The sequence below is a fragment of the Urocampus carinirostris genome, chromosome 5 (assembly GCF_059441175.1).
Source record: "Urocampus carinirostris isolate Australia breed hairy pipefish chromosome 5, RoL_Ucar_1.0, whole genome shotgun sequence".
NCBI classification, from domain to species: Eukaryota; Metazoa; Chordata; class Actinopteri; order Syngnathiformes; family Syngnathidae; genus Urocampus; species Urocampus carinirostris.
In genome coordinates this window covers 39,285,413-39,296,718 of record NC_142353.1, presented here as the reverse complement: position 1 = coordinate 39,296,718, position 11,306 = coordinate 39,285,413, and the positions used below count along the sequence as shown (strand labels likewise).

Genomic DNA, 11,306 nt, shown 5'->3' with positions numbered 1-11,306 from the left:
GAGCAAGGAAAAACTCAAAAACATTTAAATTTCCACAAGCTCAACAATTAAATGAAAAGTTAATCTTCTATACACCACTGCTTTTCATTCACGCACTAACTACAAAAACTCAAAAGTGACTAAATCGCACCATTTTTCCTCTCATTTGTTTACGTGTAGGGCTCCCTCTAGGTAAGCCTCATGTATTGTCAAATAAATACAAATGTATAGACCTATGAGTATTTAATGGTGGTGTGCATAACATTAAAATATTCTATGTTCTGACACCATCTTCTGGCTAAAATCATATTTGCAGTCTCTGTCAAGCTGCTTGTATGGTGAGTGCTCCTATGTGTCTCTCTTAACACACTCTTGAATAAACTCTTGTTTTTTTCATCTTTTGAGGGGTTCAGGTTTGCATTTGTATTGTATTTGAAACAGTCATTTTCTTACTTTCACCATTTTCATCCTAGAAAAACATAAACCCCAAGCATGCAGGTTAAATCTCTCTCCTCTCCCACAGACCCCCACTCTCCCCTCCCTGATTCCTTTCTCCCAGCCTAATGTGGCGCTCATGTGGCGCGTGCACGTATGTGTCACTCCTAGACACCCTAAAAAAAAGCTCTTCTTTTTTATTATTTTGGGGGATTTGGGTTGGCATTTGGACTTTGAAAATGTCCTTTTCTTTAACTCTTTTCACCTTGGACAAAAGGAAAACCGCAAGCAGGGGGGTGAAATCACGAGAAAATCAAGAGCTTGCAGATGGTACAAAATGCTGCAGCGAGGCTTTCAACTAAGACAAGAAAGTTTGATCACATTACCCCGATTTGAGCTATCCTTCATTGGCTCCCTGTTAGCTTAAGATGTGAGATCGCAGGTTGAAATGAAATGAAATGAAATGAAATGAAATTTCAGATCGCAGGTTCTATTCCCGGCTCCTCTGTGTTATATAACGAGGTGTCCTTGGGCAAGACACTGAATCATTATTGCCCCCAATAAGCAGGTCGGTGCCTTGCATGGCTGCATGGCCGCTATTGGTGTGTGAGTGTGTGTGTGAATGGGTAAGTGTGAAGCAGCACATTGTAAAGCGCTTTGGGAGGTCTTCATTGACTTGAAAAGCGCTATATAAATGCAGACCATTTACCATTTACTATTTTAAGGTTCTGTTGGTATTATACAAAACCATGCATGGACTTGCTCCCTCATATCTTTCAGATTTATTTTCCCCCTCTTTTCCGGTCCGGAGCCTTCGCTCTGAAAATGCTGGTCTACTACTGCTCCAAAGAGTCAAGAGGAGATCTGCAGGTTCGAGAGCATTCTCCAATGCTGTGGAATGCTCTGCCCTCTCATATTTGATCTGCAACCTCAGTGGAACTGTTCACATCTAAGTTTAAAACTCACTTCTATTCTATAGCTTATGAATGACCTATATTTCATGTTGACAATATCTGTGTATTATTCGTTAATGCAAAATCCGTTGCAACCTGCTCATCCTGAAAGTGGGATTACCTCATGTGCGGTCCCGTCTCAAGGTTTCTTCATTTTCCTCATGTTGAGATTTTTGAGTTTTTCCTTGCCCTCATTTAGGTTTTAGCTCAGGGGATGGTGTAATAATAGTCTGTAGTCTGTAATAGTCTGTGGTCTCTGCAGCCCTTTGAGACTCCTGTGATGAAGAGCTACACACATAAACATGACATGACTTGACCTAATAATAATAATAATAATATTAATAATATTAATAACATTAATATTAATAATAATAATAATAATAATAATAATAATAATAATAATAATAATAATAAAGAACCTGTGCAGCCCTTTGAGACTTTTTGTGATCAAGGGCTATACAAATAAAATGACTTGACTTGTCTTTGAACTCAGTTGGGTATTGTTAACACATACCTAATAGAGAACTTTATTAATTTGAATCTTTTTAATGACAGCTCAAACTACGCACGATTAGTAAAAAAAAAACACGTTTTTACAATAGTTAGGGTTATATGTATATTAATAAATATTATTAATGAATATTAATATATTGTTTTTGTACATTTTCATCTTTTTCACATGTATTTTTGCTTCGTATCCAAATCAATAAATGTTTTTTTTAACGAATTGAGTATCACCACTAGGAGGTACTGAACAATACGCACAGTTATTATCCTAAATTTTTTGGGGGTTTGAACAAATGTATTGACACTATTAACAGCAAACAACAATGTGAGGTTTGAACAATTTTTCTCGACAATTTTAACAGCAATTAAGCATATTCACAATTTCGTTATATCTGACAATATGACGTTTTAACAATTTTTAGCGCATGTGCGGCACAGTTCATGTCTTGGGAACCTCCAGCGTGGGTTCAAATCCAGCTCCAGACTTCCTGTGTGGAGTTTGTATGTTCTCCCCGTGCTTGCGTGAGTTTCCTCCGGGCACTCCGGTTTCCTCCCACATTCCAAAAACATGCATTACAGGTGAATTGGCCGGTCCAAATTGTCCCTAGGTGTGACTGAGCGAGTGAGTTGTCTGTCCACATGTGCCCTGCCATTGGCTGGCAACCAGTTCAGGGTGTCCCCTGCCCACTGCCCGTTGATTGCTGGGATGGGCTCCGGCACCCCCGCGACCCTACTAAGGATAAACGGTGTAGCTAATGAGATGAGATGAGATCATATTCTAACAATATGAGGTTTGAACATTTTTTATCGACACTTTTAACAGCAGTTACGCAATGTGCAAAGGGCAATACTATTATGCAAGGGCATAGAATAGAATAGAATATAATAGAATAGAATAGAATATACCTTTATTGTCATTGTTACAAAATGGGTTAACATATTGTGACAACGAAATTGGGCATGACACTCCAGTTTTACACATTCACAGTGAGGTATGAGCCAAGAAGATAAAGGAACAGAGAAGATAAGGTTATAAAACAAGGGGGATGAGGCTATAGTTATAATTTACATGGTATTTACACAAGTAATGTCGGCTCCGTCTTCTCAAGTACAAGAAAAAAGCAAAAAACGATAAAAGCAACGAGGTTTCTTTTTCTTTTTTTGCTTGATTCCCTGACTAGCAATACAGTAGCCATGTGTTTGGTCACGTGAGCACGCTACGCGCCCACGTCATCGCCCGTGACGTCACAGCGGAGGCTTCGTCTATTTCCTCAACAAGCCGACCAACCACAGCGACAGCCGAACTGTTACTGTGTGTATGTATGTTTAAAACTAGGAGTGAACTCCAGGTTCGTAAAAAACCCTCCAAGCGACCAGCTTCGCTTTCGTTTACCCAGACCCGGGACGTCGCTGCCTGGTTCCGGTGTGCTTTACAACAGAGAGACGGTGAAGAAGGAAAGCTCCGAGTGCTAACCCCGCTGACTGCCCTTTTTTGTTGTTTTTATTTGTTTTTATACACCACCACCACGGACTTATTGCCCGGACGCTTATTTTCACACATTTTGGGTTTTATTGCAGCTTAAAAAGCGTTTTCTTCCAAGTCTGGTCGTATTGGTGGGACTACAGCGGCTGTACATGGATTATCTGGTGAGTAAAAATGTAAAAATGGAGTGGCATTGTTGCTTTTTTGCCACTGGAGGATGGTTGGGTTTTGATGAGGGGGGGTCACTCAGGTGTGCGGAATTTGTCTGTCCGGGGTCCTCATGCTAACGAGCTAAGTGATTCCTTGTTTCTACTATATACCTTTCAATTGATACGTTTTCTCCGTGTTCGTTTACTTTATTCACACTTTGACTTCTTTTCCGAAATATTGTGCGAATCGAAGTTATTTCAGTTGTCAAGTTGACTTTGTTATAGTTCGTAGTACAATATCCTGGTTGTGTATCGCATGGGCGTAACCAGCTCGTTTTTGAGGGGTGCTCAAGCACCCCCAAATTCAACCCGATCACCCTCCCAAAATTATTGCATTGTTAAAACTATCCATTATTATCCATCCATTATCTGCACCGCTTATCCTCAGCAGGGTCGCGGGGGTGCTGGAGCCCATCCCAGCTATCTTCGAGCACTGGGCAGGGGACACCCTGAACTGGTTGCTAGCCAGTCGCTGGGCACACAGGGACAGTCGCCTCACTGACTCACTCCCACCTAGGGACAATTCTAACCGGTCAATTAACCTGACATGCATGTTTTTGGGAATGTGGGTGGAACCCGGAGCGCCCGGAGGAAACCCACGCAAGCACGGGGAGAACATGCAAACTCCACACAGGAGGTTCGATCTCATGACCTCAGACCTGTGCCGCACACAAGCTAACCACTGCGCCGCCGTGCTGCCCGCATTGTTAAAAAACGTATCTTTTCCTTATTAAAGGACAGTCTAAAATATTATGAAAAAACGCTCGATACAATAAAGGAAAACAAAATGATAATGTGACCAACGCAGAGTCGGAAATACTCCACTAAGTTAAAATGGTTCAGTCCATTTGATTTCTAGCACTGTGTTGTAGTATTTATGTAGTAGTATTGTAGTATGCTTGCAGTATTTTTTTGTACTATTTCCCAGTATTTATATTATATTTCAGTAGTAGTTTTTTCAATATTACTGTAGTAGGGTTCGCGCCCCGGCCGAGTCATTCCTAAGACTTAAAAAGTGGTCGGCGGCGCCCTCTCTTGGCTGCGGCTGCATCGGGTCAGATGCAATCGACATTTCGTTCTGTGTACATTGTTACACAGAATGACAATACAAGGAAATTATTATTATTATTATTATGTATTCTTGTGGAATATTTGCAGTAGTTTTGTAGTACTTTTTGTACTATTTCCCTAGTAGCATTTTTGTAGTACTTCTGTAGTGCTCTTGTAAAAAATAAGTAGTATTTTTTTAGTATTCTTGATTTCTGCAGTAGTGTTTTTGCAGTATTTTCGTATTAGGATTTCTGTAGTACATCTCCAGTATCAATGTAGTTGTACTTATGGGGTCATAATGTTGTAGTACAGTACTGCTGTAGTATTTATTTTTAGTTTTATTTTTGTAGTGTTTTTGTTGTAATATCTATGTAGCAGTATTTTTATATTACATGTATAGTGTTATTGTAGTGGTACTTTAGTAGTATTTCGAGTATTTAGAAGTATTTTCACAATAGTATGTTTGTAGTATTTCTTATGTATTTTAAATAGTACTGAAGTTGTAGCTTTGTAGAATTTCTGTTGTAATATGTCTGTAATAGTATTTTTGTATTACAGTATTACTGTAGTAGTATTTTTGAAGTATTTGTATTGTATTTCTTTTTCGACAGAACAAGGACAAAATCATATCAAAATTTGATAGTTAGTTTTGTAGTAATTTGGAGTATTTTTGTTGCAGACACACAAAAGGATATGGTTGGCACCAAAAACATTCTTTTTTACTAGTACCATATTTACAATTCTATAATATATAACATTATATTTTGACCTTTTTTGTTTGATGGGCCGTAGTTTGCCCACCCTTGATCTGGGTGCTCTGAACCTAAAATCGCCCCTGGTGTAGTTTTTATTTTAGATGTGAATGCGTTTATTAGCGGTAAATACTTTTTTATTTTTTTTTATTTTTTAGTCTTTATAGTGTATTGTCATTTTGCCAACTGGAGTGCAACCATAATTTTGTTGTACTTACTTACTTACTTATTGCTCCAGCGAAGGTCGGGGGGTCCCGTCCCTGTGCGTTGAGCCGACCAGATGAACCAAGTTTTTCCAATGCTGGCGGTCTTGTGCCAGCTGTTCTGCATCCTCTACGGCAACTCCGTGTTGTTGGAGGTCGCCCGCGACGACGTCGAGCCATCGAGTGCGGGGTTTCCCTCGTGGTCGTCTCCAGCCTGCGGCCTTTGGGTCAAACTGGAGAATGGCTCGTGTCGGATGGTCTGGTGGTAGACGAAGGACATGGCCAAACCAGCGGGTGCGGCGTTGTGCGACCAAGGAAGATGCTTGGGGCTGGCACGTGCGGGCTCTGAGCTCTTTATTGGAGACTCGCTGGGGCCACCTGATGTTCTCGATGGTTCTGAGAGCCCTGCTATCAAAACCATCGATTCTTGTGGCCAGGGTGTCGTTCAGGGGCCATGTTTCTGAGCCATAAAGCAGGATAGGGAGTACGGCGAGGTTGTAGATGCGGAGCTTCGTCTTGCGTGCGATGGTCTGGTGCCGCCAGAGTGGTTTCCAGAGAGACTGCAGAGCAGATGCTGCCAGGGCTCTTCTGCGGAGAATCTCTGGTTTTAGGTCCCCATTGTCTGTCACCATGGACCCCAGATATACAAAGCTCTTGACAGGCTCTACGATGTCGCTACCAATTTGGATGGGAGGTGGATCTGGTCCATCACCGACATACATGAACTTGGTTTTCGTCCAACTCACTTGCAGGCCAAGCCGCGCTGCCTCTTCGCTGTAAATGCCCAGAGCGTCTCTCAGCTGGCTGAAGGAAGTGCTGAGAATGATGGTGTCGTCAGCATACTCCAGGTCAGTCAGGTGGTAGTTGCCGAAAGACACTCTGGGGATGCGCTCACTAACCCTGAACATCAGATGGTCGATGATGCAATTAAAAAGGTCGGGAGCAGCCACACAGCCTTGGCGAACGCCGCTGGAGATAGCAAACCAGTCGGAGTCAATGCCGTTGATACGGACACAGCTCTCTGCGTTGCTGTAGAGCAGCTTGAACAGGGCTATGATCTTGGGTGGTGCTCTGAGAGCTTGGAGGATGTTCCACAGTGAAGAGTGGCAGACGGTGTCAAAGGCGGCCTTCAGATCAATGAATCCGATATATAGATGGCGATCTTTACGGAATTCACGGGTCTTTTCTATCAGCAAACGGACGGCAGAGATGTGGTCTGTTGTGGAGCGGTTGGGCATAAAGCCAGCCTGCTGGGGACGGCGGCAGCTTCTGATTGCTGGAAGGGCACGGCTGAGCAAGATCCTGGTAAAGACCTTGCCCGGGATGGAGAGTAAGGTTATGCCTCTGTGGTTTCCACAGACAAGCCTGTCGCCCTTGCATTTCCAGAAGGGCAGGATGACTCCTCTGGTCCAGTCGGTGGGCAGCTGCTCCGATTCCCACACCTGGTTGAATAGGCGGGTTAGCCACTCCACCATGCCATCACCGCCGGCCTTGAGCATCTCGCCGGTAATGGCACAGATGCCGGGGGCTTTCTTGGTGTTCAGCTTCTTCAGAGCAGCTCTCACTTCCTCGGGTGTTACAGGGTCTGTGCAGCAGGTGTCGTTAGGAGGTGCTGTGCTCGCAGCCCCTAGGAGGGTGGGATCAGCCGGGATGGTGCTGTGCTGCAAGAGGAGGCTAAAGTGTTCCTTCCAGCGCTCGAGGCAGTTGGCTTCTGTCATGATGAGGTTGCCGTCTGAATCCTTTACCAGGGCTGTCTTTATGTGTGGGCCGCTACGGGCTTGGCGTAGTAGACTGAATACGCGGCTCATGTTGTTGTTGTTGGCCGCGGACTCAAGCTGTTGGGCTTCTGCCTGCCAAAACCTCTCCCTATCTTCAGCAATGGCCACATTGCGCAGGCGATTCAGTCTTCGATACTCTGTGAGGTCGCCTCGGAGTCGGGCCTCACGCCGCTGGTCTATGATGTTTAGTGTCCTCTCTGATATCCAGGGCTTTCTCGGGGAGGATCGCGGGCGTCCGAGGACATTGTGAGCAGACTGGAGGACACTTTCCTTGAAGGCCGCCCAGTCTGTCAGCTTGTCAGGAGCCAGGGTATCAAGAGAGCGGCGGATGGAGCAACTGAAGTCTCTGGCGATGTTGGGGTCGCTGAGTCGGGAGGAGTCGGGGCGAGGCAGAGTCTTGTGCTGGTTGGCTCGGAGCTTTAGCTTGAGCTGGGCCACCAGCAGACGATGGTCTGTGTTGCCAAGCTGTGCTCCTCTGAAAACCCGGCAGTTGGTTACAAACGACTTCCAGCGTCGTGATATCAGGATGTGGTCCAATGCCTTCCTGGTTCTGCCATCTGGGCTGTACCACGTCCAGTGATGGATGCATTTCCGGGGAAACCAGGTGTCAGCAACACAAAGGTTGTTTTGGTGGCAGAGGAGGAGGAGGCGGTTGCCATTGTCGTTTGTTGTGCTGTCAACGAAGGTGGTGCCAACAGGTGAGCCGGGGGACCGATCATTGCTGGATAGAGTGGCGTTGGCATCAGTGAGGATGATGGTGACGTCGTGTGGTGGGGCTTGGTTGACAGCCTGGTGGAGTTGGTCAAAGAACGCGTCCTTCGCATCCTCATCAGCGACATCGGTGGGGGCGTAGGCGACGATCACTGTCATCTTGCCGTGATGGTGGAGGAATCGAGCAGACAGTAGTCTGTCGCTTATTGGTGTCCAGCTGATGAGGGACCTCCGGAGGGATTTTGGAATGGCAAGAGCCACACCGTAAAGGCCGGTCCGACTCTCGGGGCCACTCCAGATATAGCAATGGTTGCCAGCTGTTGTTTCACCATTGCCTTGCCATCGTACTTCACAGAGCCCTGCCATGGTGATGTTATAGCGACAGAGCTCTCGGGACAGCAGGGTGGCAGCTCCGGGGCGAGGGAGTGTCTGGACATTCCAGGTGGCGACACGGGTCTTATGACGAAGATCGATCCGTACTCGTTGGTCGGGGGCAGGCTGGGGTCCGTTACCGTGTTGGTCAGTCCGGCTTCTTTCTCTGGTCAGTTTCGTAACAAAGTATGTTTCTCCTGGGTGAGTTGTTAGCCCTCCGCAGGATAGTCGGTTGGTGGGGCTGCCACCTCACAGCGTACCGACACGCTGGGGTCTTTGTTTGTCTGGAACCTACCCCGGAGACCGGCCCGCCATGGGTGACCCTACCAGGAGCAAGCTCCCGACGGTATCGCTCTCCAGGGTCACTGGAACACGCAAGCCCCCTCGCCGCATCAAGGCCAGACCCATCCGAGGGGGAATTTTGTTGTAGCAATACAATAATAATAATAATAATAAAGGTGATTCTGATTCTAATATAAGTGTTTTTTTTGCGTCATATGATAATTTTTGGACTGGGGAAAATTCAAATATATAGTTGCGTGTAATACACTAAATGCAAGTGGGGAAAGAACTAAGAAATATCCTCGAAGAGTTTTTTTTCTGTTTTCTTGGTACTGTATATCAACTTGTTTACACAAATTATCTTTGTTTTTGTTCTACATATGGTCAGTCTTGCTTTGACTAAATAGGTGCCGTGTTGTTACTCTCATTCATTATCGCTTATTAAGGGAAATTGCGATCAGTAATAATGTTAGACGTAAGTATATTATTGTAGTATTACTGCAGTATTTTTAGTAGGGTTCTTGTAGGGTAGCTGTAGTATTTTGTAGTTGGATTATTTAGGTAGTATTTTCGTATCAAGGTTTCCATATTTATTCTATTGTATTCTTGTAGTATTTTTGCAGTAGTATCTCTGTTGTATTTTTGAAGTATTTCTGCAGTATTCTTTTTGTAGTACGATTTTTGTAGTATTTTTCTTACTATTTTCTAGTTGGATTTTTGTTGTATTTCAGTAGGAGTTTTTTTGTATTTCTGTAGTATTCCTGCAGTAGCAGTTTTGTAGTATTTTTGTACTAGTAGGATTTATGTAGTATTTCTGTAGTGTTCTTGTTATATTTTGCATTCATATTTTTACAATATTCTTGAAGTATTTCTGCTGTAGTATTTCCGTTGTAGGATTTCCTGTAGTATTTGTAGGAATTTTTAGTAGTTGGATTTTTGTAGTATTTCTTTAGCATATTTTTAGTAATACTGTATTTTTTTTTTTTTTACTTTTTCTGTTGTAGGTTTTTTTTTCGTATTTCTGTCATATTCTTGTAGTGTTTTTGTAGTATTCTTTTAGCATTCCTGCAGTAGTATTTTTGCAGTAGTTATGTAGTAAGATTTTCGTAGCATTTCTATAGTATTTCTGTAGTATTTATACAGTAGTGTTTTTGTAGTATTATTTTACTGTTTCTGCAGTAGTTTTTGAATCAGGGGTTTGTAGTTTTTATAGTCTTAATGTAGTTGTATTTATATAGCATTTCTGTACTGTAGTTGGATTTTTAGTATTTCTACAGTATTGTTTTGTGGGATTCTTGTAGTATTTATGTTGTAGGCCTTTTTTTAGTATTTCTTTAGTTGTATTTTTTGTTTTTCTACTATTTTAAAGGTAGTAATTTTTTATTTTGTTATAGTATTTCTGTAATTATATATCAATATTGTAGTAGTATTCTTGTAGTATTTCTCTTGTAGTATTTTTGTAGTATTTCTGTATTAAAGATCTTAAAAAAATGCTGAAATCATTGGGTTGTTAAATTGGTAAACCAACGTATTTATACATAGTCTGTATTGCCGTGAGTAGTTTAGGTGCTATGTTGTGTTTGTAAGGTGTTTTATCACTTAATAAGGAGAATTGCAATTATTAATAAGGGGAGCAATTGGCTGAGGTTGACAGTTATGCTATCAGGTTGTCTAAAGAGCTCCAAATGTGTTTTCTTATGTGACTGATTTTTGTTTTGTTTATATTTTATACAAACACACACACGTGGTATGTTTGAAGGCAAATTCCCACTGATTATGATCTTTCTACTGTTGAAATCAGTGGGTCTCTAATGGGGTTACGTGAGGGCACTTCCGAAGTAATAAGAGATTTCAAGTCATTAAAATAATATTTATTGTATGACAATAAGGGAGTGAACATTATTAGATGTTGCACTCAGGATAGACATATAATAAAATACTTTTAAGAGAACAATAAGTTAAAAAAATATATTTGGATAAATGGATAGATACTTACAAGGTAATGCTTGCAGACTGGTCTTGGTAGTAAGTGGATTTGCGCAATGAAAATTTGTACAATGACATTAGCAACAACATAATTACCAAATAAGAATAGAGAACTATTGTAAAATATGATAATTGATTAATGTGAAGTGTGTTTAGACCAGGGATGTCACACCCAGTTTGGCTCTAGGGCCGGATCCAGACATTCTGTTCTGAGCGGGCCAGGTCAGTAAAAGAATGTTATCTCCAAATCTTTATCTTTGTTTTTCAGTATCATTCTTTTTCATTTATTACCTACCCTATGTATCATAATCACAGATGACAAGGGATATATTCTAAACACAACACATTTATTCTCAAACAATGGGGAAAACTATTTTCATGTTTGACATTGAATATGTTAACTGGTATACTTAACAATTGAGTGACTCCAGTGTTACAGCTGAACCAACTCAACACACTATACAAACACATCTGAGTTAAATGTCAAAGTGTCTTTGGGCAAAACACTGAACCCCTAATGCCCCTGATAAGTAGGTAGGGGCCTTGCATGGCTGACTCCACTATCGGTGTGTGTGTGAATGGGTAAGGGCTAAAGTGCGTTGTGAA

At 42.3% G+C, this 11,306-nt stretch overlaps 1 protein-coding gene across 1 annotated transcript in view; it reads left to right on the top strand.

Moving 5' to 3' along the window:
• The first annotated feature begins 3,142 nt into the window (after nucleotides 1-3,142).
• The window catches only part of LOC148366363 (ADP-ribosylation factor-like protein 15), a 115,587-nt gene continuing 107,423 nt past the window's right edge, over nucleotides 3,143-11,306 (top strand). The window contains exon 1 of the mRNA XM_088336795.1: nucleotides 3,143-3,521. Within this exon, the coding sequence (XP_088192921.1) occupies nucleotides 3,510-3,521 (12 nt within the window). The 5' untranslated portion in view covers nucleotides 3,143-3,509. The remainder of the gene's footprint in view (nucleotides 3,522-11,306) is intronic.